Source organism: Cygnus atratus, chromosome 7, assembly GCF_013377495.2.
Source record: "Cygnus atratus isolate AKBS03 ecotype Queensland, Australia chromosome 7, CAtr_DNAZoo_HiC_assembly, whole genome shotgun sequence".
NCBI classification, from domain to species: domain Eukaryota; kingdom Metazoa; phylum Chordata; class Aves; order Anseriformes; family Anatidae; genus Cygnus; species Cygnus atratus.
Genome location: NC_066368.1, coordinates 51499 through 78647, shown reverse-complemented (window position 1 = coordinate 78647; position 27149 = coordinate 51499). Strand labels below are relative to the sequence as shown.

At 42.2% G+C, this 27149-nt stretch overlaps 3 protein-coding genes across 9 annotated transcripts in view; 2 read left to right on the top strand and 1 right to left on the bottom strand.

Moving 5' to 3' along the window:
* The window catches only part of CFAP46 (cilia and flagella associated protein 46), an 80786-nt gene extending 72011 nt beyond the window's left edge, over nt 1-8775 (bottom strand). The window contains exons 1-5 of the mRNA XM_050711950.1: nt 8569-8775; nt 7761-7885; nt 6724-6855; nt 3418-3482; nt 2723-2887 (exon numbers count right to left, since the gene is read on the bottom strand). Of these exons, the coding sequence (XP_050567907.1) occupies nt 2723-2887; nt 3418-3482; nt 6724-6855; nt 7761-7885; nt 8569-8617 (536 nt within the window). The 5' untranslated portion in view covers nt 8618-8775. The remainder of the gene's footprint in view (nt 1-2722; nt 2888-3417; nt 3483-6723; nt 6856-7760; nt 7886-8568) is intronic.
* Nucleotides 8776-11024: 2249 nt separating this feature from the next.
* On the top strand, nt 11025-26415 carry TCTN3 (tectonic family member 3). 4 transcript variants are annotated; one of them, XM_035547523.2, is made up of 13 exons: nt 11025-11121; nt 11839-11960; nt 13348-13478; nt 13808-13916; nt 13992-14110; nt 15760-15795; nt 16191-16265; nt 16367-16492; nt 17619-17714; nt 17973-18070; nt 18628-18790; nt 19533-19670; nt 22967-26415. In XM_035547523.2, exons 2-13 carry the CDS (start codon nt 11852-11854, stop codon nt 23186-23188), a joined length of 1422 nt encoding a protein of 473 aa, XP_035403416.2. In that variant the 5' UTR covers nt 11025-11121; nt 11839-11851; the 3' UTR covers nt 23189-26415. The 4 variants fall into 4 exon arrangements, with proteins under 4 accessions (XP_035403416.2, XP_050567742.1, XP_050567741.1 ...); XM_050711784.1 differs by lacking the exon at nt 11025-11121 and adding an exon at nt 11215-11345; XM_050711783.1 differs by lacking the exon at nt 11025-11121 and adding an exon at nt 11345-11487.
* A 430-nt stretch (nt 26416-26845) lies between these two features.
* ALDH18A1 (aldehyde dehydrogenase 18 family member A1) overlaps nt 26846-27149 on the top strand; it is a 38544-nt gene continuing 38240 nt past the window's right edge. Inside the window, exon 1 of one of the 4 annotated variants that reach the window (XM_035547913.2) lies at nt 26846-27055. The gene's annotated coding sequence lies outside the window, so the exon portion shown is untranslated. The remainder of the gene's footprint in view (nt 27056-27149) is intronic. The other 3 variants (XM_035547919.2, XM_035547918.2, XM_035547922.2) reach the window with 3 other exon arrangements.

The window sequence follows — 27149 nt, the reverse complement described above, 5'->3', positions numbered from 1 at the left end:
GTGTAGCTGCTATAAGAAACAAGACACACTGACCCTAACAGCTATCAAATATATTGTACTAAGATGCATGAGCAGGGCGGACTAGATGATGTTGAGAGACCCCTCCCCCTCAACTGTTCAAGTGATTCTGTGAAGATGGGAGAAGAACCAAAGGCGTTTCATGGAGGAAAGGCATGCTTTGGTATAAACGTATGCATTGTTATAAACCAGGACTGTTACCTCAAGCAGTTTAGTCAACCTCTATACTTTGATTCTAAAGAATTAAGGGAGAAATAATCTTTTAACCAGGATCCCACACTTATTAGGAAAATAGCTTCCAAAACCCTCTAGCCTATCTGAAAAAAATTTCCTTCACACATAATTTTTCTTAGCAGAAGTGACTAGGTTTATACATAAAAATGTTTTAATTCTACCACCTGAACAACCAATTGATGATGTCTGAAAAGTAAGATTTATGATGAGCAGCTAAGGGAACTGAGGTTGTTTAGTCCGGGGCAAGGGAGGCTGAGGGGAGACCACATCGCTCTATGCAACTACCTCAAAGGAGAGTGTCAGTCTCATTTCTCAGATGACAAGTGACAAGATGTGAGGAAACAGCTTCAAGTTGCACCAGGGGAGGTTTAGATTTGGTATCGGGAAGCACTTCTTCATGGAGAGGGTGCTTAGGAATTGAAGTGGACTGCCAAGGGAAGTAGTGGATTCCCCATCCCTGGAGGCATTTAAGAGAGATGGAGGCATTTAAGAGAGATGTAGACATGGCACTAAGTGACACAGTTCAGTGATGAAACTCAGTACGCTGGGTTGACAGTTGGACTTGATCATGAGGGTCTTTTCCAACCTGAATGATTCCAGGATTCTGTAAGTGTGTGGTGTCATCATATACACACTGTTCCACACACAAAGGGAAGTCAGATTGAGACCACTCACAGCTCAAATAAAAAAAAGAAATAACTTTCCAACGGACAGTGATAATTATTTATAATGTACCTTTCTGTTATTCTTATTATGGAAGAAAATATTTGAATGCGACGTATCAAAAAGTAGTAATTTCTTCAGTCTCTTAAAAATAGCAGCTATAGCAGAAAGTAACAACATACTATTTAAAAACCCTGTGATTCTACCTGTCTTTTAAAATGACATTTAATCAGATTGTATTTTTCACTGTCATCTACAAGCAATAAGGACTTTTCAGTCACGCTTAATAAGACTGTCCTTGAAATGAAACTACCTTCGATTGTCCTTGAAACTACCATGTACTTCTTCAGCCACAAACTGTCTTCAGTGAAAACCAATTGCTAAAGATTCTGATTAGAGCTAATTATTTAATTCAGTGTAAATTACACTACACTCACATCTTAACACTACAAATGCAGAAAAAGCTAGGTATTTCCTGAATAGGACATGAAATCAGCTAACAAATTTTAGTTATGACATAGATGTAAACGAGACGGTAACACATTTTTATCCAACTCTGGATTACTAATCTCCTCCCTAAAAATTATTAGACTTCTAATTATATATATATATATATTTTTTTGCATAAAGCTTAAAGATATTCTCTGAATTCACCCTGTTGGGAGGTTTAATTCTCAAAAATGCACTAATTACCAGAAAGAAAACCTGCCAGTTTAAAACTTAGCAGCCTTGTTTATGCAAGTTTCTCTTTCACATAACTTTTGGACTTCTGTTTGCCATAAGACTGGTTAAAGAAAAGACCCATTTCATTTATACTTTGAAACATTAGGCCAAGCAGTTTATTCAAATTAGTAGGAGTAACCTTTAATTTAATATTGAAGAAAACTACATGTAATACTAATCAGAAAGGAAAAGGCTTGATCTGAACTAGTTACATTATTAAGAATCATATAGAACCAGATAGTACTTAAAACATGTGACTAACAACATGAAAAAAAAACAACACAAAACCATCACTACTGGTGATGACTCATCTGTTTTCTTAATGTTGCATTTCCAATATATTTATTTTGCTCACTGAACTTGTTTTTCTTAAAATTTCATTTCAACATACAGCTATAGACTAACAAGAGAAATTACGGTAAGAAAGATAGCTAAGATAAAGACATATATAAAATCTTCAGAATGAAGAAGTAAATTAGAAGATACACTCTCACAGCCTTACCAGGCTGTTTCTTTCTCATCAGGCATCAGAGGACAGAAGAGGTCTTTGATTATCTATTTAAACATTATGTTTCCTTACCTGAAGAAAAAGGTTCTTAAAGAAAACTGGAGTTTGTATTTCTCCGCACTTCAAAGGACTACACATAAGCAATGTGTCGAACACTACCATCTGAACTGTCACAGTCATTTCAGATGGACTTGGGGTCTGACTGCATCTGCTACTAACATTTTAACCTCAAAGTCAATATTAAACGGAAGAATTATGTGTATATTTACATATTGTTAAAAAGTTATGAATTACGATTCCCAGGGTGGTGAAGCATTGGAATGGGCTGCCCAGGGAAGTAGTGGAGTTCCCTACCCCTGGACGTATTTAAAAGATGTGTGGACGTGGCACTAAGGGACATATTATAGTGATGGGACTCAGTAGGCCAGGTTGACAGTTGGATTGATGATTTCAAAGGTCTTTTCCAACCTAAATGATTCTATAATAAAATAAACATTATTAAAAACTACCTCAGGTGGCAGCCACATGCACAAAAGGACTACAGAACACACATACGGAAATTACAATTAAACTTACATCATGAGTTCTGCTCTCCATTCACCGTCTGGCTCTTCAATTTGGTTTAATGCTTTAACAATCTGAGACAGGCTGGGAACAAGGTAACAGCGGAATCCAGGCTTAAGATATGGTCTCACAAATTGCCAATAAAGAACTGAGGCATTATATATCAAAAAATAGTATCTGAAAAAAAAAAAGAATCAAGAATGGAGGATTTCATGTACTTAGATTAACATGAAACTACAGAGTAAGAATTTTAAGACACTCCTAAGAAATAAAAATTTGAACTTTTCCTACTGAAGTTCCTGAATTAACCTTGACTCAGAACTTTGAGCACATGTACAGCATAGGAAGAATAAGACAACTGTTAAGACTACACTTTACCCAGTAATTAACTACTTAAAATAAGCTAAAATGGTGCTCTCCTCCTCGAGAGCATAAATACGAAAGGGGAAGAAAAGCCCTGAGATACCTACCAGGTTTAAACAGTCTGATTCATCCTGTTTGTTTAATACTATTACAGTATTCCTATACTGTCACAGCATGCACAGTAGTTAAAGAAATAAAGTAACAAATTGGAAGGGAAATCCACCAAGAAAAGAAAAAAAAAAAAAAAAGACTATCTCGTGGAAAGCTGAGACAAACAACTATGAAAACCTAACTCACTAACATCTCCTGAGATTTAAAGAGTAAATACTATCAGGAGGTCCTACCTTCGATCACGTGTTGCAAAATCTATTGCTTTCATAAAAAACAGCACAAACTTTTCAAATGCTTCCTAAAATAGAGCAAACATGATTTAGGAAATTTGTACATAGCCTTTATAAATCACCAATACATTATTTTCATATTTCAATATGTTCATGTCTCATCATGTTTATTTTCAGACCATTCTCAATTAAACCATGTTGTCATAATAACTTGTTGCCATACACCAGAACAACTAAAAAACGGTAGCATTGCCTATTACCATGCTTGCCGGATTTCAAAATTTCAGACTATTTTTTCTTTAATTTCTGCCAAAGTTTAATCATTAGGACTGAAATTGTCCAAAGCTGTAAAGTTGGGTCCTTTTAAATTTTTCAGCAAAGAAAGCTCAGAAATTTCCAAGAGGAAAGCCAGGAAAAAAATACTGTTTTTTTACATTAAAAAAACTCAGGTATCATTTTCTTCGGAAAAGTTCCAACATGCCATACTCATAATCGTTTGTCAACTGAATGCTGTCAGGCATGTTCTTTTAATTGTCAATGCTGCTGAAAAGCAGCTTTTCAGGAAAAACAAACAAACAAACAAAACCACAAAAAACAGGGGGCCTGGTGGATACCAGCTTGAACATAAGCCAGCAACTTATGCAAGTGAGTTTGCAGCAAAGGAGGTGAGCCATTATCCTGGGCTGCATAAGGCCAACTGTCACCAGCAGGCTGAGGGAGGTGACCCTTCCCCTCTGTTTTGCACTGGTAAGACCACACCTGGAGAGCTGGGTCCAGTTATGGGCTTCCACAGGACAAGAGAGACATGGACATACTGGAAAGAGTCCAGGGAAGGACCACAAATAGGGTCAGAAAGGGTCTAGAGCATCTCACCTATAAGGGAAGGCTGAGAGAGCTGTGACTGCTGAGCATGGAGAAAAGAAGGCTCAGAGGATCTTATCAGTGCATACAAATTACTGAAGGGAGGGTGCAAAAAAGATGGATCCAGGCTTTTTTCAGTAGTGTCCAGCAACAGGACAGGAGGCAATGGGCACAAACTGAAATACAGGAGGTTTCCTCCGAACACAAGACAACACTTTTCTATTGTGAGTGTGACTGAGCACTGCCAGAAGGTTGCCCAGAGAAGTTGTAGAGTCACAATCTCTGTGAGATATTCAAAAGCTGTCTGGACTTGGTCCTGGAAAACCACCTCCGGGTGGCCCTGCTGGGAGCAGATGAACTCCACAGGTCCCCTCCAGCATTTACCATTCCATACTTTCTTTGAAACAGCAGTCAAATCCAATAAGCTGCAAATCCATTTTCAATTTATATATGCATTCAATTATGTTTTACATTTTAGGTATAACATTCCTTTAAGCTTCCACATAGAGTGAGCTTGCTTCCACATGGACTGAGCAAGACTTTCCGAAGAATTGCAAAAAGCTATACTGAACAGCTTTCTACCGACCTAAGAGGTCCTCTCAGTGGTTTATCTCTCGCAGCCATTCAGCACCAAAGTGATCAGGCTAGGACAGGGAAAAAGCGAAGAAAGTAGAGATAAGGAACCTAAAGAGCTGGATAACAGGATGGGATACTTGTAAAATGAAATGTGTATTGAGAGCACAAATGATGACAGGAAGGAACACGAGGTTTAGAGAAGACAAGAACTAACTGAAGAGACTGTGGCTGAGAAAAAGATAGGAGAAAAAACATATGGTGAAAAGCAAAGGTACAAGAGGAATAGAAATCTGGTGAAGAAGAATAAGATTGGGAGAAACTAGAATTTGGGAACATAAGGAAGGGATTTTTGAAAGTCTGTGAGAAAGACACAGTGGAAGTGGAAAAGCAGAAGTGGAAGTAGGTGGGCAAGAAGGGGATGATGCCAAAGGGCTCTGTATAGTGTGACAAAACATAATAATAAAACTCTAGGAGAGATGAGACTGATTTACTGGATTCTGGGATTGGTGTAAGAAGGTTACTGAGCAATGAGTGGGAACTGCCCAGATAAAGGGAAAAATAGGATCAAGAGCCTGAGAGGTGACAGATTTGAAAGTAGAAAAGTCACAACTGGCACATAAGAATGTAAGAGTCTTAGTCGACTAACAAGGTTTTCCCAGGATGTAAACCAAAAGTAAGGACAATTTTATCTGGTTTCTAAATGAATGATGATTACTAGTGGTAGACCATGTGTAGTTGTGCCACTCACTCTTTCATAAATGTCCTAGGAACACAGCAGTGAACAATCCTCACAACTGACAAAAAGTGTACCTTAAAAGCACATTAGAACACATGGCACAAGGGAGCCACAGCTGGGATTGCACATGCATGAATGGTTCTGAACTTCTATCAAATTGACAAGAGCAAAGAAGAAAACAGCACAATTTGGCTGACATTTATAGAACATCACAGTCCAGTTTGATTAATTTAGAAATATAACACGTGCTCTGAGAAGGCAAAGAAAGCACAGATACCAGTTAGGGAAAAGTTTTTTTCCCAGTTAGTGAAAAGTTTCTAGCTTGAAAGGTAATTCAGAAACATTATTAAAATAAACTATGGGACTATCCATCAGAGAGATTTGTGAATGCAAATTACACAAACACTTAACACCTGTTAAAGCCATTTCAGATCAGAGCTTAGGTAACAAATTGTCAAAGCTAAGTGACAACAGTATGAGGAACAGTGAAATACTGAAGACAGAAAATGGGTCCAACTCCATCTGAAATTCAGAAGGAGGTTAAGACCTGCTCATCATGTACAAACAGAATATAACCAAATACTAGCAAAAAGGAGCTTTTAGAAGCAGAAGTATACTACTGAGTTGCTATCAGAAAGTTTCAACTCTCATTTCAAAAAGCCACATCCAAAGCACTACATTGAAAGGCAGCTGATCAGTAGCGGAAACACTCTGCCACAGAAGAGAGACATGAACTGGATGATCTCTCTGAGGTACCTTTAGTACCTTTAGTGTATTTCTGAATGAAACATTTTGCAACTGTTTTTCTGCTTACAACTAAATTTGATCTGAATATATCATATTGATTCAATAGTGAAAAAGTTAACTTTGAAATTATTGACCTTCTGAAAAACCTTCCAAGTGTTGACGTTTTTTCCCAAACACATTTGCAATATTAGTTCAATTCAGCTGATAGCTTTGTTTACTCCCAAATCATACGTTAATGTACTTCCATTTGATTTTTCCCAGAGTTCTGATGACTGACCTTTGTATATTTTAAATGACTGAAAGCTTTGCATTAAAAGCAATACATAAAAACCTAGAACGAATGCTCTTAAGATGTAACTTAATATAATACAACCTTCATCATTTCTCACCAAATTATCTGTAGAGAGTGGAGCGTGCAACTGTCCTTGGCACAAATATGCTCTACCAGTAAACTGGTTTACAGGAAATCTTCCTTTAAAATACATCTGTAGACAGTCACTGCTAATTTGCAGATATCCCAGCTAAGAGAAAAAAAAAGCATTTTAATTTTTTTAAAAAATGCATACCTACTCAAACTGTGTAGCACATAACAGCATTATCAGTATGCAAACAATATACCATAAAGTTGCATTCCACAAGGCCATTAAGTTTTATTAAAATTTAAAGGTAAAATTTTTGTCATTCCAAACACTTAAAAAATGTTTCCTTTATTTAATACAGCTCCTGCATCACTTAGTCATAGAACCCCTTACAGTATACAAAAAAAGTTTCCTTTTTTAGCAGCCATTAATAGAATTAAGATAAAAGCAAAGTTTCTTGTATGATTAAAAAAAAAAGTATGTATATTAGCCTGCGGGATTTTGCATGGATGTCAGCGCTGCATCTCTATTTTCAGACAACAGAACAAACTTGGGTGGCTTGCTGCTTGGAAAAAAATAAGTTACTTTATTAGAAACTACGTCTGCTTCAATTCCAATCACTTATACCCACGGATTGAGAATTAAAAAATACTTCAAAATTAAGAACCTCTTCCATATGTTATGGAAGTCAGCTCAAAAAGCGACAGTTTTTCATAATTAGAATGCAACTCTTCCTTCTTTTGGTCCACTAGGGACCATTCATAAACAGATTATATTGTTGACAACAAGAAAAAAAATAAAAGAAATGGAAAACTATTTCATATTACAATGGTATGCTTTATATATTTTCAACTAATTATAAACTTTATAAACCACAAGTTACTGATTGATTATAAAGAAGTGATGATTCAGGGAAGAGGCTGAGTTTTAACAAGGAATGCATGCTTACACAATTGCTCTGCAAAAAAAGGAAAGGAAAGTAATATTTAAGTAATAACTTTAACAACTCTAAATACAATATTTCATTTTGTTTTTTTTATTCAACACAGATTAACTAAATTACAAACCTGAAATGCCTGTTCAGCACACAGAACATATAAGTCTGTGCTGAAGTTATCTGATGAGTCAAGTGCAGATCCTCCTTGACAGGCTGATTTGATCAACTCATAAGCATCCTTCAAAGCTTGAACATCTAAAGTAATAGATAATTTATGATTCAAGGTGGACCAATAGACATGTAATTGCATTATTTCAGATCAACTATGTAACACCCTCTTCCTCCTTTAAAGAAAGAAATTACCACAGAATCACAATATGGATGGGTTGGCAGGGACCTTACAACCCACCCTGGTCTCTCCTCCCCTGCCATGGGCAGGACCCCTGCCCCCTGCACAGGCTGCCCAAAGCCCCCTGCGCTGGCCTTGGGCACTGCCAGGGATGGGGCACCCACGGCTCCTCTGGGCAATTCTAAATTTTAAATTGCCCAGAGGTTTTAATTAGGAATTGCCCCAAAATTATGAATGTTTAGGGAAAAAATGTCAAGCAAATGTTGTTCAAAGTCAGCAACTGTTGTAAAATGAAGCATTAACAACTCTGGTGCAGTTTAAAATCACTGATGTAAGCAAACAATAAAGTAAATCACTTTGAAGGTCTTAATCGCAACTCGCTGGACCCAAGAATACGTCCTGCTGACAGAACAGCTCGGGATTGGGTCCGTAAGGCTGCTTGATGAAATAAGTTTGACTGGGAGAAAATCAGGCTAAGAAGCACAATTAAAGCGTTCAGAAAAAAAAAAAATCAAGACCGTACGATTTCTGCACATTCGGAACAGGCGCACATCCCGCGGTGCGGGCCCGCAGCCTGACACCCCCTCACCTCGGCGGCTCCGCGCGGCCAGGAGCCGCTCGCGGATGGCCACGTCCATGTCGCCCCTCCCGCCGCTCTGCCAGGCTCGCCGGAGCCGTTTGCCGACGAGTTCTTCCGAGAGCTTCGCCGCACAACCGGGAGAGCAGCCAGGCAAAGGCGGGTGTCCGCTCGCCCGCCCGACGGCCCCGCCGCGCCGCCTCCCTGTACCCGGCCGCCGTTGCCCGCGCGGGCCCCTGCCGCCGCGCGCGTCCCAGCAACGCTCCCGCCGCGCGCGTCCCAGCAACTAGGTCCTGACCCCGCGCGTCCCAGCAACGCTCCCGCCGCGCGCGTCCCAGCAACTAGGTCCTGACCCCGCCCCTCCGAAGAGCGGCGGCGGGCGCGGGCCCTGCCGGCGGTGGGGACAGTTTCTCGGGGAAGGTGGCGGCCCCTTCCTCGGGAAGAGCCCGCCGCGGCTCGTCGGCAGCGCTACAGCTGCAGCGTGCGCCGTGGCAGAGATCCCACACGCTCCGTGGAAACAAATGCTCTCGAGCTTTCAACGCACGCTCACTGCCGCGCACACGCTGTACGAAATCACTGCGCAAGCGGGCTCAGGGTAACAAGAGCAACGACCGACAGCTTCCTGTAGGTAGAAGTACTGCTGAGAAGCACTATCACCACTAATTTTGGTGGCTTTTAATAGAGCTTCCAACGTGAAACCTTTTGAAATAGGCCACCAGTGACTGCAGCTTCGGGCTGGAGCGGAACGAAGCACCAAGCGACGTTTGGGTCATATCAGCCTACGCAGAAGGAAGCCACAGGCTACGAACAGTCATCTTCCGAAACTCGAGGCTTTCGCATCTTTATAGTCATCTCACAGTATGTCAGCCAAGAACAATTTTATGATAAAAAATAAACCTTCAGAGAACAACAGTCCAGAAAAGATACAGTCAAAACAACACAAAACAAACAGACAAAGCACAGAAAAAAATTCTGTAAGTTCCCTGAACGTGCTGCCATCTGACAGACCAAATGAAGCACTGAGGCCGTTGTGTTCTCTCTCCCTCCAGCTGCTGAGATGTCGCACGCTGTGATGCAGAACACTGTTGTCATGAAGACAATATATGGGCTTAAATGTGTAAATCCAACGTTTAAATGTAAACCCTTTGCACTTTAAGCTAAATTGAAATTCTGCACTGGTAGGATGTTGCAGCCCTGAGAAGACAGAACGCATCATGCTGAAGGATGGCATTGCTATTAACTTTCCAAAGACACTTCTTGCAGTCATCCATATCTGAATTATGAGAGGCCAGTAGGGTGAAAACCGATAAAAACGGTAAGTGCACCAAACTCCCATGCTTCAGGCCCAGCTACTGAGTAAGTGACACATACGGTACATTTCAAGATAGTAGACCTTTCAGTTTATGAAGCGCTGGAAACATTACAAATATATTCAAGAACCTGGAAAGAATTCAGCTTTAGACAACTTCCTATTCTCTAGCTGTTCTCCAGCCTACTCCTGACCACACAGCCCATCAAAAAGAATAAACTGCCTTGCTTGTATGAATAAACAAGAACAAAAGTCATGAGACAAACAAAGCCTCTGTGCCCTTGTCTATTACAAAATCCTTCAAACTCACTGTTGCTGATCCCTATACACCGGCATGCACAGACCAATATATTGTCTCATAGAATCATGAGACAGTTTTAGGCCGGTGAGGAAAGAAAACCCTGTAGCAAATTTGTGGCAATTTCTGAAGCAGAAAGCAATATGTAGGTCTATGTAGGTCAATTGCCCCTATATTGGGGCAAACCCTCATCCCAGTGAAATTAACAGCAACATTAATACCCTCTGCTTATTTTGAATTGTTTTTCCATTGTCAACCCTAATGTAACGAGAAAAAAAAAAAAAAAGAAACAGAGATCGAGTCTCCGGGGCTCCCCGATGATGAGGACGTGCATCTGGGCCCACGTCCGTCCCAGCCAGGACAGGAAGCCGGCTGCCTGCAGGCACGCCTCCCGCCGTAGAGCCGGGCGACGCCGCCGCGCTCCGCGCCCCTTGCGGCGGCCCCTCCTCCGCTTCCCAACGCGCCCGCGGTCGGCCCCGCGCCCTTCCGCCGGGAGCCGCGGCGCTCAGCCAGGGCTCGGCGCACGCGCGGCAGCGCACGGCGGCAGCGCACGCGCCCGGCTCCGGCCCAGCGGCGGAGGTCGCGTTTCCCGGCGACGCGGGGACGCCATGCGCGGCGCCCGCGGGATGCTGCTGGCCCTGCTGCTGGCGCGGCTGGCTGCCGCCGGGCCCGGCGCCCCGCCGGGGGTCGCCGTCGAGCTGCCCGCCGGGGCCGCGCGCGGAGCGGCTCCCCGAGCCGAGCCGGCGGCTCCGCGCCGAACCCGCGCGGCCCGGGGCGGCGCCCGTATCCCCGCCGCCGGCGCCCTCCGCGGCCGCCCCGCCCCTCCGCCCCGCCGCCGCCGGGCCCCGCGGGCACCTCCGCGGCCCCGGCCCCGCCCCGCCGCCGCCGGCTCGCCCGAAACTTGCGGCCTGAGCCGCCCCGGGGCAGCCGACGCGTCCCGCCGTGCCGGCGGCAGCAGGTGGGCGGGCCGGCCTCCCATCGCTGCCATGCCGGCGGAAGCCGTCCCGGGGCTACCAGGCGCGGGCTGCGGCGGGAGGCGGGGCCCCGGCCCGGGCGGGCGGCAGGAGCGGCAGCCAGTCCCGCCGCCAGTCCCGCCGCCCTGCTTGTCCGCGCCGGGGGAATGGCTCGGTTCTGAGACGGGGCTCGGCAAGGCTTCCGATGGCAGGTTTTCTAGCGGCCCGGGTAAAGCTGGGCTCGACTGCTCTGTGACATGGCTTGTGGTGTGGAAACTCGGGAGTCTTACCTTAGGAAAAAAGAACTCGTGTGCTACCGGGAGGCAGCCAGCAGAGCAATTATAGACTGAGAGATTCTGTCAGAGAGGAAGGTATTTTCAGCTGTTTGGAGAGTGAAATCTGTGGCAGAGCCCTGTATTTGCAGGTTGTGGTTTTGGAAAGAACCCAGAGGAGCTGTAAGACACAGACACTGAATTTCTTTACTGCTTCTTGTTCCAAGGAATCTCAGAACGATTTCTAAATAAACAAATAGAGAGTATCCAAAGAGTTACTACAGTGGGGAGAGAGGCTTTCCATAATTGATCATGAATGCAAATTGTACAGTAACTTATTTAAGCAGATGAAAATTAATACTGTGTTTTGTTGTTGGCATTTAGTAATGCAAGAAGTGAAATTCTACAGGAAAAGTCTAACATTGTTTTTGGGGGTGTGTCTGTTTGCAGATCTGTGAATCAAATGTGCGTGGAAAAATCGCTCTTGTTCAGAACTAATACTCCTTATCGTACTGATACTATTGCTGTCCCTGGTGGACGTGATCTGCTGTTCTGTGTGCAGCTGGATGACTGTAAGTAACTTTTCTTTCCATTAACTTAATTCATAGATAGCCTTTGCTTAGGGAATCTCTTTTTAAACTTACTTACGTGCTATAATTGCTACTAATTATTTTGTCTGTTATAGTCTCTGAGAGACCATAGGGAATCACCATCCCATCACTGAAGACAAACAAAAAATTATCATTGCCCTCATTTTGAGGGTAGTGTTTCCCTGGCTAAACACAAATCACTCTTTAGCAATTGTTTCTGTATCTAAGATATCTTAATTTGCTGCGCTTAGAGCAGTAGAGAAAGTTTGACATCTGACATACAGCCCTATTACCCTTTTCAGAAAGCGGTTTATTATCATATCTTGGATTACTCATTTGATATACTTATTTTCATACTTCCTTCTTTGCTGTCACTGATTCACAGTGATCACATACCCTAATAGGGCATGTCAATAATGTTTTTTCTCCTTCTGCTTTCCTCAATGCATTTCGTTTGTCTGATTCGGTGTCCAACTCACTGACATTCATTGAGATTGATTAGGAGCTCATGTTTGAACACATACTATTTTCTCTTTTGACACTCTTGTCTGGGAGTTTTGATCAACAGTCCCATCTACTTCTGACTTGTGTCATAAAATCAGAGAATGTTCTAGGTTGGGAGAGGCTTAGGAGGTTATCTGGTCCAGGTACTAGTCAAAGAAGGGTCCTGTGATTTAGTCTACCGTTCAAATCCTTATAGATGTTACCTGAATGTTTTGCATGTGTTAAAAAGTTTGTTGTTTGAACAAGTCCATCAGGATGAATCTGCTTAGTATGTCCTTAATCGTTTGACTGAATTATATGACATAGTGCTTTAGCAGTAATAATTTAAAACATTGTAATACTGTAACAGTACTGAATGGTGCTGGGACAGGAAGACATCACTGTGAGATACCAGTAGAACTTTGTCTTTTTAGGATGTCTATTCACAATTCATACTTACTTTAAAGTTTGTCAGCCTTAATTACTTTTTAATCCATTTAATGTTGCTTTTACTAAATTTATATACTGCTGGTGTTTTGTCATTAAAACATCGTAGGGGTCCAACTTGGGCATCTTACAAAAATGAGAGCACATGTTAAGATAGTTGCCTTAAGCAGTTTTCATGATTTCAGAAAATCACGTTTGTGTATCAAAACATGTTTCTCAAGAAACAGTACAAAGTAGTACCCATGATATCATCCTCCTGTTCATAGCTCTTATTAGTCTGTTAGCTGTCTTGCTAAGGATTAATTACTGTAAGGCACTATCTAGCTTATAATTAGTGAAGTTGCCCCTCTTAAAAATATTGGCACGTTTACTTTTTCGTAGAACATCTTTTTTAGTAATTTTATGTTGGTAGAATTTTTTTTCTTTTTTCAACTTTTAGCAAAGCTGAACTATTTCCAGCAGCCACAGCATATAAACGAATCTGATTTTCTGAAGTTCTCGGAGAAGTATGGCAGACACTCTTTCTTAGCAGTATCACAAGTCCAGCCATCGTTTTCTGCCTTTTACCGGGTGAGTTGAAAAAAAGATAGCAACCAGTTTGCAGATATACCTTTGCTATAGATGTCTGTAATGAGACCTAACGAGAACAGACTTAAATATTCATCGTATATTTTTACCCTATAAACCACATTATTTTCAGTTCTTTTCATTCCTCATTGTGTAAAAAGTTTCTAATAAGTTTTCTTGTATATAGAAGTTTGGACATTTTAGACAAAACTGGCTGTGCACTAAGGAGAAGTTTCAGTTTGTCTCTCTGCCCTGAGGATGTCGTTACCCTGCACTTGGCCTTACTGTTCCACAGTGATGTTGTCTGTAATTTCTCTGAATTGTCTTTTCAGGCTGGTGATCCAATCCTAATCTATTTTGATTCATCATCTGCACTGAGTGTGCTTAGACAGCCAGTGAAAATGGGAGTCAGTGGACTCTGTGTTGATGGAAATCCTGCTGGTTAGTAAAGGGGAAAGCATTTCTTAGGGTTGTGTGCTTCTGTTGTGTCTTAGCTGACAATGTCTCTTAACTCAGGCTTCCTGGACAGTAAAAGCACAAGCTGTACTCGGATTTTCACCAACTTGAGCAAGAGCTGCATTACTGACCCTGCCCTGGATGCTGCCTCCTACTACCGTGACTTCACAGTGCTAAAGGTGCATGTCATATTTGTTCTTTTGCTAAACATCTTTCCATTGCCTTCCATTGATACTTCAGATAACTTGAAAACTGAGAGTGATTTGGTATGTAGTACCCCTTGATCTTCTGATTAATATGCCCCTCTTGCTAGAAATGCTGTTAAAAATGTCCCTGATCAGTAATAATCCATCACTTCAAAGTACTTTTCAATAAACTTCAGTTATTATCAAGTTCTTAATGCATAGAACTGGTACTTCATCAATATTTCATAATTTGAACTGTTTAACCACGACTCTTACATTTTAAACAGACTGTTTATCAAAGTTTTTTTATCTCTTCCATCAACTTGATCAACCAAGCAAAGCATATTCTTAGGAAAGAGTAAGGTGTTTTTTTTTTGTTGTTTGTTTGTTTGTTTTGGTTTGTTTTTTTTGATACAACGTGTTCTCTCTAAAATCATGTTGAATGCCAGTTATCATATTATCTTTATTTCGCAGAATCACAAAATGGTTAAGGTAGGAAGGGACCCCTGGAGGTCATCTAGTCTAACCACCCGCCACTCAAGCAGGGGCACCAAGAGCAGGTTACCCAGGACCACATCCAAGCAGCTTTTGAGTCTCCTCCCTAAGGAGGAAGTGTTTAGGTGTGTTCCAGTTTGTGCCCATTGCCTCTTGTCCTGGCACTGGGCACCACTGATAAGTGCATGTCTCTGTCCTCTCTGCACCCTCCCTTTGGGTACTTATACACACTGATGAGATCCCCCCCAAGCCTCCTCTTCTCCGGGCTGGACAGTCCCAGCTCTCCCAGCCCCTCCTCATAGGAAAGGCGCTCCAGTCCCTTGATCATCTTGATGGACCTCCACTGGACTCTTTCCGGCACATCCTGGTCTCTTGTGTACAGGGGGGCCCAGAACTGGACCCAGCCCTCCCCGTGTGGCCTCACCAATGCTGAGTAGAGGGGAACAGATCACTTCTCTTGACCTGCTGGCAAGACTTTGCTTAATGCAGCTGAGAATACCGTTAGCCTTCTTAGCCAAGGGCGCATTTGCTGACTCATGTTTGACTTGGTGGCTATGAGGACTGCGAGACCTCTTTCTGCAGAGCTGCTTTCATACATTCATAGATTGAATTTCATATCAATTTTCCCATTATTTATGCTGAGAATTATGTCAAAATAACCAGCTTTTCGTTCTGGGTTCATCATGCTGGTCTTGCTGAATGTTAGCATAAGAACATCTCACCACTTTCTCTGGTATGCCAAGATAAAAGAGCAATATAAATATTAACATCTTATTAAGGCTAATGGCCCAGTTTACCCTTCAGTTGGAAATATTCTTCTAAATCTACATAACTGTAGTAGAGAGTATTGCATTGACCAAATTTAACTCATGTTTTCAGGGCTTGCTTTGTTACTGAGCCCAAAATAAAAAAGAATAAGGCTAAGAATAAAAGTTTTCTTTTGGTCTAAAAATATGTTCAGTACAGTATGTCTGTGATTTCTAGATCACAAATGGATGACAAACTTTACATATGTGGAATAATCAGTCATTCTTGTCAATGTAATATCTAGGGTCTTTTTAATGATGGTTTCATGACTTTAGGCAGTTGTAAACCCAGCAAAACTGTTGTTTTTTGGTATTTTTTGTCGGTTTGTTTGTTTTCCCCAGGTTCCAATTGATGGCACCGTTGTGCAGTCCATGAAGGTCAGTCTCTATTGCTAATGAAAGTAATTTCTGCTTCTGAAATAAAATATATCTGGAATATTAGGCATTCATAGTAAGGCCCATGGGTTGGGAACTTGTCAGAGTGGAAATATTTTGTGCCTGAAACAAGACTTTTTGTAAGTGTGACATAGATAAAATACAGGGTTATAAGGCAAGGTGTACTTTTAAATGATTGAGCATGGGTGGGGTTGGTGTTAGGGAAATAGCTTGTTCTCTTAGGAAAAACTGGGCATCTGGAACAGAGTGACATAACCCCAGATCGCAGCTACAGCAGGAAAGTAAATCCAACTTTGACGGAAAAGCAGTGGAAAAGAGTAAAAAAGGCACACTCTGTTTAAAGAGTTGCTGTTTGTTAATATGCTTACTGTCTCCAGGTGAAGATCATCCCAGTCGCACCACCTAGAGCTCCCCACATGAAAGACAACACGTGTAACAATGCTGTTTCTGAGGTATGTCAACCTTTTTTCCTTAGGGCAGCTCAACACCAGCTTAAAGTCGTTACCCTATTACCTGACTATGTCTCTGATTCTTCTCTGGATTGGACTCTCAGGTGATCTATGAAATAGAATTCAATGGCACCCATGGGATTCAGAGCGTGTCTGTCCGGTTCAAAGTAACCAACATCTCTGGGAACTCAGGAGTCTCTCTGCAGCAGCACTTCACTTTGCACTTCTGGGTCAGTGCCCCCATCCTCCCTGGGCTCTTGCCAAGTTTGTATTCTGTAGCATGTGAACTAGTTTTGTACAGATGAGATGTGAACAGATAAGAACAGCATCACAGTAGTATGATAGCATGAGAACCCTGGTACACAGCTGGTGCTCGAAGCAAGTGGGGACATAGCTTTGGTCTCAAGTAAACCGTGTTAGAACAGGCTCTGTGCAAGCATGCACACTTGAGCAAATTTGAAGGGGCTAGTAATTTTGATCTGGCTTTTTGTTGTTGTTGTTTTATTTGCTTTGTGTTTTTTTTCTGTTTGTTTGTTTTTGGCAGGGGAGCAGGGCAGAGGGATGAGATCAGGGTCACCAGCATGGTATGATGAAGGAAAGGGTTGGAGCTGATACTGTATCCAAGATGTTCACAGTTTGTTCACAAGTTCACATGCTTGTTGGTCCCTTCCAACCTGGGATATTCTGTGAAAGTTGCTAAATCTAATCCAGATATTTTTTTAACTTTGCCTGTGCAGTGAGAATAAGAGTTATTCTGGAGGGGGTGGACATCTGGGAAATGCTAATGTGTGTTAGAGTTCGTATAAGCCTTCTCCCATGGAGGCAATGTAAAGTTGGATAAATGGTGACCTCAGGAATTAGTAAGTGTGACCTCAGGGGTTAAGTGTGCAGTGCAACCTTGCTAAAGTTATCCCTAGAGGCTCCCTCCATAAAATAATTTAGAAGTGGAATCTGTCACTCAGAATCAAGGTTAAGGCAGGGTTTGTTCTGCAGATCATCTGTAGAATTGCCAAGATTGATACATCTGCTTCCTTAGAGAGAAATACTGAGCAATTCAATGTCTCAAAAAAACGTCCTGGTAGAATGCACACGTCAGGATAATGACATCTAGTTTGTTTGTTCGTTTTGCTTCCTGGACTGTTGATGGACTTGTCAGGTCAGAAGCACTATTTGAAGACAAATAGTGGAGGCTTTGGGAGTGTATCCTACTTAGTCATTCCAAAAATGCATTGCATGTACATTTCGGCAAACACAAATTTGGTCTCCTCAGAAGAATGGATCTCATCGGTGATAACATTTTCCTTTTTTCCTTTAACATTCTCTTTCGTTTTGTTTCTTCCCTTTGCCTCTTCATAGACCAGGACTCCATCTCATACGTTGCCTAGAAGCGGAAACCCTGGCTTTATCACTGGAGCACCACTGCTGATTGCAAACACTGGTGCCATGCAGCATGTATCCTTTCTGCTGTCAAGTTTCATTTATCTCTGGGTTTCTTGATGCCTGGTACTATTCTGTTTGGACTTTTGAGATTCTACCTTTGCCTGTGAGGGCATACTTCAGTATTACTTTGCAGCTATCAGTAGGCCTTTTGGTCAGGAAACCCCGTAGGGTTAAGGAGAAATGCGGGATAAGGAGAATGTTAAATAAAAGTTGGGTGTCGTTTATTATCTGTTATTTTTTTGTTTGGCTTCTTGACGTGCAGTCTATTAGATGAGCATTTTAAGGAGTGAGGGTGATGGGAGTTGTTCACAGTTCCTCAGACACACCGTACAATTTGGAAAAAATATGAGGACTGGCTGCAAGCTCAGGTGAGAACACACTGCAGTCAACCATACTGACATACTTGGAAGACTCTCACTCAGCACCTTTTTCCATAGCTTCTCCCTCACTTCTGTGGAGCCAAGCGCTTTCTCTAGGTCACCAATGGTTCTCTACAGAATTTTCATCTACTCCAAAGAGGACTAGACTGTCAGAGGGATGGTGGACATCTAGAGCAGTTTGCACATAGCGATGGCCCTCTGGGAAGGTCTGAGTCTGGTCTGGCGACATGTCTTGGTCAAGATTAGCATTTGTATTTGAGAAGTGATTTATAATGGAACCTTAAAAACTGATTGATTTGATGATGTGGGTGACACTGAGGTGATAAGATAGCTAAAAAGCTGTCAGTTTTCCTTATCATATGTTATCCTGCCATGTTCTTCTCGCTTCTCATTGCTGAAAGGATTAAAACTTTGCCTGCTTAATACTGATACTTTTGTAATGATTCTATTGACTTCATATTCTATTACGAATGAAGGGTTTTGATATCAGCTGCTTCTGTCCAGGAAAACACTTTGTGAAAGCTGTAATTTTATTTCATTTCCAGCCTACCCCAAATGGAAGAAAGTAACTGCAGTTATATCCAGATGAAGTTATATGAGGCTCTTCAGGGGATGAACACAGCAGAGGACCTTGCTATAATTGGCAGTGCTCATTCAGTCCAGGTAGAAGAGTGGACGACCATTCTGATTCAGAACTGCAGTGTACAGGTAATATAAATGTAAAAAGACCATCTGAATATTTGTTTTTTATATCGTTGTGTTAGTTTGAGGAGCGTGAGCAAGGGGAAAAAAAGAACTTTCTTGTTCATCAGGGCTTGCTTTCTTTGTGTGATGATCCACTGAATTTCAGGTGTTTTGTATACAGCCATCCTTATTAAGGTTCTTACTATTAGAATATTTATTAAACAAAAGAAGAACCGATAGATTTAATCTCTCTTGAATCCTGTTCCTGATATTCAAAGAGTCAAAAAAAAGTTTAATACTGAATCTAGTGTTGCACTACCTAGTTTTCTGACAGCTTTCTAGAACTACCTGGTTACTCCCATTAATTTGATGCTTATATTATTATTGTCCTTTCTGATTTTCTAGTTTCTAGGGATATTTATATATTACCTAACTAAAGTTAAGAGCTTTCAATCCAAGTATTTATAGAAGAGGGAAGTTCTGTTTTGATAATTTTAATCTATCAGGAGATGGCCTAATAGAATGTAAAATCCAAGTGATAATGCTGAGACAAGTTCTATCTGGAAATGAGATGACAGTGAGATGAGTATAGCTCTAAAACGTGCAGCTGACCTGACCCAGAAGTTACGGGGTTAGTTCTGAAGTAACTCACTGAAGTTGTGACCTTTGCTACACAAAATGTTAGACTTTGACTATAATGGTCCTTTTCAACTTTTCAACCTTTAAAATACTATATTGAGATGCTTGGGTTGCCTTTTATTTTCAGGCTATGAACTGCGCTTCCTGTTGCATGGTTCCTGTTACCCTGGATATACAGATACTGTGGACTAAGGTGGGCCTCCTGTCCAACCCTCAAGCTCAAATACTGAGTGCACGGTACTCTTATCAGTGTCACCCTCTAAAGGTATGGAACTTAAAACCCTTCTCTCGTACACAAAAGTCATTAAATGGGATTCACAGATTATTTAAGAACCAAAGAATCAAATGGTCGTGATATTTCTGAGTTGTAATTTACTGAGCTGTAGCAGTGGTCTGGCTACAATGATAAGAGTTTGTATTTAACAGCTCCACAGAGGAAGGTGGTTTTATAGTCTTATTGATACTGTCCTCAATCAGCTGTACAGCTGGAAAAGGTACTTTCTTTCCAACCCCAAATCACCTTCTGCCAGTTAAGGAATCAAACTTTAAACTTTTAACTATGTTCAGTACATAGTTGTTATAAAAGTTCAGCAACTACTTGTTTATCTTGTCCCTTAAAGCCTTGCTATGGAATTTATCTTGATTTTTATTTCACAAACTCCACAGCCTGCTGATAATCTATTCAGGAAGATATTTCTACCGCTCTAGGTGTTCTGAAATCACCAGCAGGCAGATGAGGAATAGTCTAATTCTGATGGTGGTAGATTTCAAGAATTAGGGGGAAAGATCATGTGCCAGAAAGCAAGTTTTTAAGAGGAGATTACTTAATGTCAGCAGGAAGGTGGAGCTAACAGGACTGTGAATGAAAGTGAATAGTTTTTTTTGAGTATGTGTGGATCCCATTTTGGTGCAAGGCTGGATTCCCGCGATGACAAAATCTTTTGGGCAGCATGTGTATTTCAAGGCTTAAACTTCTCTGCAAGAGCTTTAATGGGGAACAGCTGACACCTGTCCATCCTGCCCTCATGGCACTGAGGTATGACCTTGCAAATGTCTGATATACTACTATTCTTTGAACTTCAGATTCAGTCCAAATGGGACTTTACATCACTTGTTTGGCTGCGTCTCACGGTTCCTCTTTGTCTCCCTTCCCTGCAATGTAATTTAAAAGAACATGACAGCAAAATGTTTACCCTGTAAGACATACGTTACCTTGAGGCAAGCTGACACCACTCTCCACATGCTTGCCTGCTATTGGGCAGATAATTCCTAAATCTGAGCTATTATATGGCTCTATTGACATAGCTTCTGTCTTCATTCCTAGTAAAAGTGCAGGTTGGATATCTCTCAGTATGGATTAGCCAGTCAGGAACAATGAGATTCAGATTTCATCTGCTTGAGCAACTGATGCTAATTACTTTAGAATCATAGAATATCCTGAGTTGGAAGGGTCCCACAAGGACCATCGAGTCCAACTCCTGAGTCCCCAAAGGACTACCCAAAAAATCAGACCATGTATCTGAGAGCATTGTCCAAACGCTTCTTGAACTCCGACAGGCTCAGTGGTCTGACCACTGCCCTAGGGAGCCTGTTCCAGTGCCTGACCACTCTCTTGGTGAAGAACCCGTTCCTGATATTCAGCCTGAACTGCCCCTTTAAGCCGTTTCCTCGGGTCCTATAGCTGGTCATCAGAGAGAGAAGATCAGCGACTTTAGGGCTAGAAGATGTGTTGCAAAGCAAATGATAAGGAAGTTTCTGGCAGCAGAAAACACCATTAAAATCAGTAATGACTTCATGAGTGGCAATCCACAAATCAGGGTTGTTAGTAAAGACATTTTAGCGATGATACGAAGAGCCTTAGAAATCCGCTTAGGATGTACCTTTCTCAGGAACAGTTTACATTGGCACCGTAAGCCAGTAGTAGCGTCATTGTCAAACCCTGATGTGTGAAATTGATAAAAGGCTGAATCATTCAGCCAGATCTAGGTCAAAGCTGGAACAAGGTAGGAAAAGAAAATTCATTCCCCTAAGTGCCGTCTGAACTGCATTATACCAGTTAGACAGCTGGATCATAAATCTGCTGGAAGTATTTGTAGCAATGGATGAGAATGTATGTTTCTAGTTGTGACTAATTTCAGGGCCATCTAGGATATTCTGATGTACATCATGGAGACAGTGCCTGCTTACTCGTTGATACAAGAACTTATATCCATCAGGAGTCTTGGTATTTTTCTCTTGAGACTCATGAATTCCATCCTGGAGCTTCTTCGAATGCATTCTGCACCACTTTGCTCTAAAGGCAATCTTCCCAATTGTTGAGGTTTTCAGAAAAGTGAAATGAGATGGTGATTTCACAGATTGGCTTAAATCAGTACTAGCACAAAACACATACTGCCAGTAGGTTCCATCTCAAGGTTAGCAATGCAGAGCTGGGAAATGGCTGGGAAGTGGTGACAGGCTGTGAGATTGCTCCTGCCAAAAGAACGTGGTCTTATCTCAAACCAAGCTAGCCATGCAACTGTGCTCAGCTCAAGGTGTGTGTGTGTTGTCTTAGAGCATTCTGTTGAAACAGAAAGATGCTGAGGGCTTAGGATAATTTCAGTCCCCTGTTTTGTCTACCAACTGACCTACCAATCTATCTTCTTTCTGAAACAGTATCATAAAATATGAGAAAGAAACTCATTGATATATTGGGTCCCTGGCTTATTTTATGGAAAGGATCAAACTCTGTGGCAGTCCTGTCCTTTTCTGGCAGCAATGAGCTGCTCAAAGGTGATCTTATCTCAAATGTTATTTAGAAGAATAAAGCTTGCGTTGCTTCTGTTCTTATTACCAACTAGCAGATGTGCCTTTCCTCTGAATAGAAGCCTTACTGTAGCAGAGCGTGGAGACTGCATCCATTCTGGAGATCTATAACACAATGCACAGTAGCTACTGATCTTTCCTGAGACCTGTGCTGTTAATTTACCTACTAAGTATCAATTTTGAGAAAGAGGAGTTACTCCACTAAGTGTGTGTGTATATCTTTCTATATATATATATCTGGATTTCCACTGGCAGATGTCTTAAGACGAAAGATGTGTACCTATGCTATTATAGATGTATTCCTCAAGGTGTTCTCATGATCTGCATTTCATCTGGCAGCTTGGAGTCTACAGCTCTTACAGATGTTGAGTAGTATGGAAAAAAAAATTAAAAAAAATCAATCCAGGTCTACACGTAAAGCCGTCACATCCTGACCCTTCTGACCTAAATATTGTGAAGACCCAAGGTCACTACAGGATCACAACCAGTCCTTAATCTTTCATGCAACCTTTTATTGAAAGATGTCAGTTTTCATCTTAAAAATGGCAAAGGGCAGCACTGTGAAGATACTGAGTTTCCTTTTTCCCCACTAAAATACTTCTCTGTAGCATTTCATGAAAACTACATGAAGAAGAGGATATGAAGAACTACTGATGGAACATGCAAGCTATTTTGAGTGACCATTAGGTAATTTATCTGGGAAATGTATCTTTTGAGTTAGGCATGCTAAACTCTGTACTTTCCTTTTTGTTACAGTTCCTAAGCATGAGCCTGGTGCCTTTGACAACTGTTGTTACCTTCGCTGACATGACGGAATGGCCAGAACCTCCACGTGGCCAGCCCAAAATACAGTGGAAACTCCCATTTGACTTCTTTTTCCCCTTCAAGGTGGTACTGAATGGGGAAAGAAGCTACAGAGGTGATCTTGCTGCCTATTTTTTGTTGATTCTAATATTGTCTAGTATACTTTGCTTTTGATGAGAGTCAAATAGAAGAGGTTTGTACTTAAAATTCAGTAAGTGAATTAACACTTTCATCTTATGATTCAGATCATAAACTTTTCCCCTCAGGTTCTTATACTGTGCCTATGGTATGTATGTGCCTTCTGTTCTTGGATTAAGCCACATGACTAGCTTCTGTCCTGTGTCCTCTCACACCCCCGTTCTCCATACGCACGTTCTGTAAACCTCACTGAAGTGAAATTCTGGAGGGATGGGAGTTGTTGAGAGATGTTGCAGGTATGAGGAACAGGAAGGGGGAAGTTAAAATGAACTTGTTCTCAGAAACCAAGAGTACTTTCTAAACCAATGAATGTGGAGAGAGGAGCGAAGTTCAGTTCAAGCATTGTGGAGCTACATTCACTCATCTTGTTAGAGAAGCACCTGATTTTTCTATGTGGAGCTAACAGAACACTTAAAATATGTGACGTCTCCCAGGAGACCCAAATTGTTATTTTGTGAGTAGGCATGTCTGCCAGTCACCTTTGAGCTGTCCTTATTTTGTGGCTTGACTGTGTGACAATTATTTTTCTATGTATTTTCAAATATAGGTATTCAATTGAAATTTTCTTGCCTTAATCACTGTTTGCATTAGCAATAGTGTTACGTGAAGCAATGTAATTTGAAGTATTGCACGGACTGAAGTGTAATTGAATTTTACAGTTGTTTGTTGAGACAGCTTCCTTTCTGCTCGTGTGTGTATGTGAGTGAACAGTTTTTCTTACTCAAGAAACATTCTCCTGTGGCTCCAGATTGAAACAGGACTGATAATCTTAGAATCATTCAGGTTGGAAAAGACCTCTACGATTGTCTAGTCTAACCTTTAACCTAGTACTGACTAGTCCACCACTAAACCACACTACTTAGCTCTACATCTAATGACAGCCACTGAAGTTCTAGGTGGCACATCAGAGAGAGCTGTGAACAGTCTTAAAGGACAACATCAATTATTTTAGGAGGAGTTGATGAGACTAAAGAACACTGCAATACCTTACTCACCTGTGTGTGAGTAACCTACTCATCTGGGACCAGATTGTAAGTTGCTATTTTTAAAGTCAAAGGTGATCATTTTGATATCTAGTCTGACCCATTGAATCACGAAGACTAAGGAAATCTGCTCAATCATTCCATTAAGTTGTTTAACTACTGTATATTTTAGCAAAGAATTTATTATTTATCCTAAATTCTTCAAATGGAAAAATCTGCCACATCTAATGTCGAGTAATCCAGTGGAATCAATAATAGGCCAGAAAACCAGAGAAATTTGGCCTACCTTTGACAAAATGAATTGGTTGCTTTTTTACTTAATACTGCATTTAGCATAACTTTGTTGCTGTTCCTCATTATAACTTAAACAGAGCAGTGTACAAATAAACTGAAAAATTCTTATTTATAAGTCAGGACATCAAAGAAGATAACCTGGATAAAACTAAACATGACCAGTATAAAACATGCATATTAGAGAGTAACTTCACATATTTAACTTTGGAAAATCAGTTCTGATTGTTTGCATGGATTACTAGCTTGGACAGAACTCTGTTCAAGTGACTGCTGCTTCCATTGCTCCTGATTCTGAGGCAGGCTACGTATGTTCTAGTGTTAGATGGGGCTGGTGATAGTACCAGTACAGCAATGAGCTTTTATTTTAGATAGGTACAGTTGAGAAGCCACTTCTAGAAGGTCTTTGCAAAGCTTTTAGCCAAACACATTTGAAGAGGAGATCATGTCCTCTCATGCCCCTAGTATTTTTCAATCCACTAAGTTAATTTATGGGTGGGAGTAACTTAATTGAAGAAAGAGTCAGTTGGAGAAACTTGCGAGTCATCATGCTGCTGTGTCAGCACACAGCTTTAATGAAAAGAACATGGTGAATATGGCAGCTTTTTTTTTTTCTGGCTTATTGCAATAATCCAATTAGGCGATTACAGGGACTTTTTTTATTCTACAAGCTGCAAATACAGCTAAGTGCTGTAATAATGCGTCACCTTACTATTATAATTCTTCTTTCATAGTCCTAGCCTCTAATATGTCACTTTCTCTAGCACATATTTGCTTCCTCTGAAATACCCTCATGACAGAAAATAGAGCTGGAAATAGCATTGTCCATAACTTGGTCAAGCCTGCTTTAAGGTACGCTCAGTTGTAGATGTTCCATACCACATAGTTGTGGGGTTTAGAGTCCACAATTTCCTATGACAGTTTATGTCGGTGTCTACCTTGTCATGTTTGTATTTTCCCCTACTGTCTGAACTTAAATGCCCTCTACCAATTGAGGATCAGGGAGCAGTATGACAGTGTCACGCAAGGCAACGTTCATACAATAATTAGGAGACTCTTATGCCAGATATATAGAATAGGGTATCTTGTTTGGCATATTTTTTGTAAAGCCCCAGCTGAAAATGCTGCAGAAATCGCTCAGTGGCAGATGCCAAAGAGGCATGTAAACATGCTATTTCTTTCCACAGGCACTTGACTGGTGTATTACATACGCCATGTCAAAGGACTGAAACAATGCTGTGTAATTCCTCTCCTGTTAGTATTCTATCTGCATCCACCTCTCCAATGTGTCATGTTTTGAGGCTGTAAGTCTGTTTTTACACTGTCGAAGTGTAGTATGCAATGTTGGACTACAAACTAGGAGTGGAGTTGCAAAAAGTTAATAAAATATATTGTCAGTAGCTATGTGAATTAGGCTCCCCTCCCCCTTTTAAGATTTCTCTATGGGGTTGTTGAATTGTTGCCACAGTGGGAGTGATTATTGGTGAATGTTTTTATTCTTGCTGTCTGAAAGAATATTTGGAGTACCGCTTCTTGCCTTTATCACAGATTTTTTCTTTTTTTCTGGCAAACAGATATAGTAAGAACCCAAATACATATTCTGCAATCACTCTTTCTATAGTATAAGAAAATACAGGAAATGCAGTAGAAAAACATTAAAGGAGGCATGTTAAAGATTACTGACAGCTCCATAGCATGCTTCTGATTTCTTCGGGCATAAAGTAAATGACTCCGTTAAATGTTGGCCAAATTTTAACCACTGTTCGCTACTGCAGGGTTTGTAGCAAAACAAGAGGTGTCTCACGTGCTGTTTCCTGTACTTGCCTTTTTCATCAGGCTCAACTTACTTTTCCACTGAGCCACTGCATGTTCACATACCTTTAGAAAGAATTATTATCAAAAATAAATAAATGTGATCTTACAACACGCTTTCAGACTTCCTTAAAAGATCGTGTCCGAGCGCCAAGGGGCGCCACACCCGCCGTGTCACTAACGGCGCTGCCGGCGGGACCTCGCGCCCGAAGCGTGCCCGGACCGCCGAGACCGACCGGCACCGCCCGGACCGCCGAGTCTCTCTGGCGCAGCTCCGGGCCCTGCCTCAGACAGCCCCGCCAGCGCCGCGCCCCGGGGGCCGCGCGGGAGGCGCGAGGGGCCGTTTCCGCAGCGCTCGCGCTTGAAGGCGGCGCGGTGCCTGCAGCGGGAAGAATCGGTCAACGCGCAAGGAGTCCCCAGAACGCACCTTCGGGCGCCTACAGCCGACGGGGAGCTGCGGCCCGGCGGGGTGAAGCAGCCCGGGGCGGAGACGCCGCCGCGCCAGGGGGTGGTGCGGGGACGGGGCCCCGCCGCGCTCCGCCGAAGCGCCGCCCCCGCCCTCAGCAGCAGCCGCAGATCGGCCGAGCTCGGAGCGAGGCGGGAAGCGCCGCTGGCGGAGCCGCCTGGGCTCAGCCGCCGTCCCGCTCGGCCCCGGCTGTCCCGGAGCGCGCCTCCTGCCGCCGGCCCGCTCCGCAGAGCGCCCTCCCGCCCGAACGCCTCCCCGCTGCCGGAGCGCCGCCGGCAGGAGCCCGGCCAGGTGCGTGCGGAGCTCGGGCTCGGGGGCGGCTGGCGGGGCCGCAAGCGGTGCGGCGAGGCGAGGTGCACGCTGCGGGCCGGGCCGGGCCGCCCGG

Excerpts from the sequence above, each read along its gene's own strand:
- TCTN3 (XM_035547523.2), top strand. The coding sequence starts at position 11,852 with ATGTGCGTGGAAAAATCGCTCTTGTTCAGAACTAATACTCCTTATCGT. Across the intron at positions 11,961-13,347 it reads CTGTGTGCAGCTGGATGACT|CAAAGCTGAACTATTTCCAG; the intron begins GTAAGTAACTTT and ends TTCAACTTTTAG. Across the intron at positions 16,266-16,366 it reads GTAACAATGCTGTTTCTGAG|GTGATCTATGAAATAGAATT; the intron begins GTATGTCAACCT and ends TTGGACTCTCAG.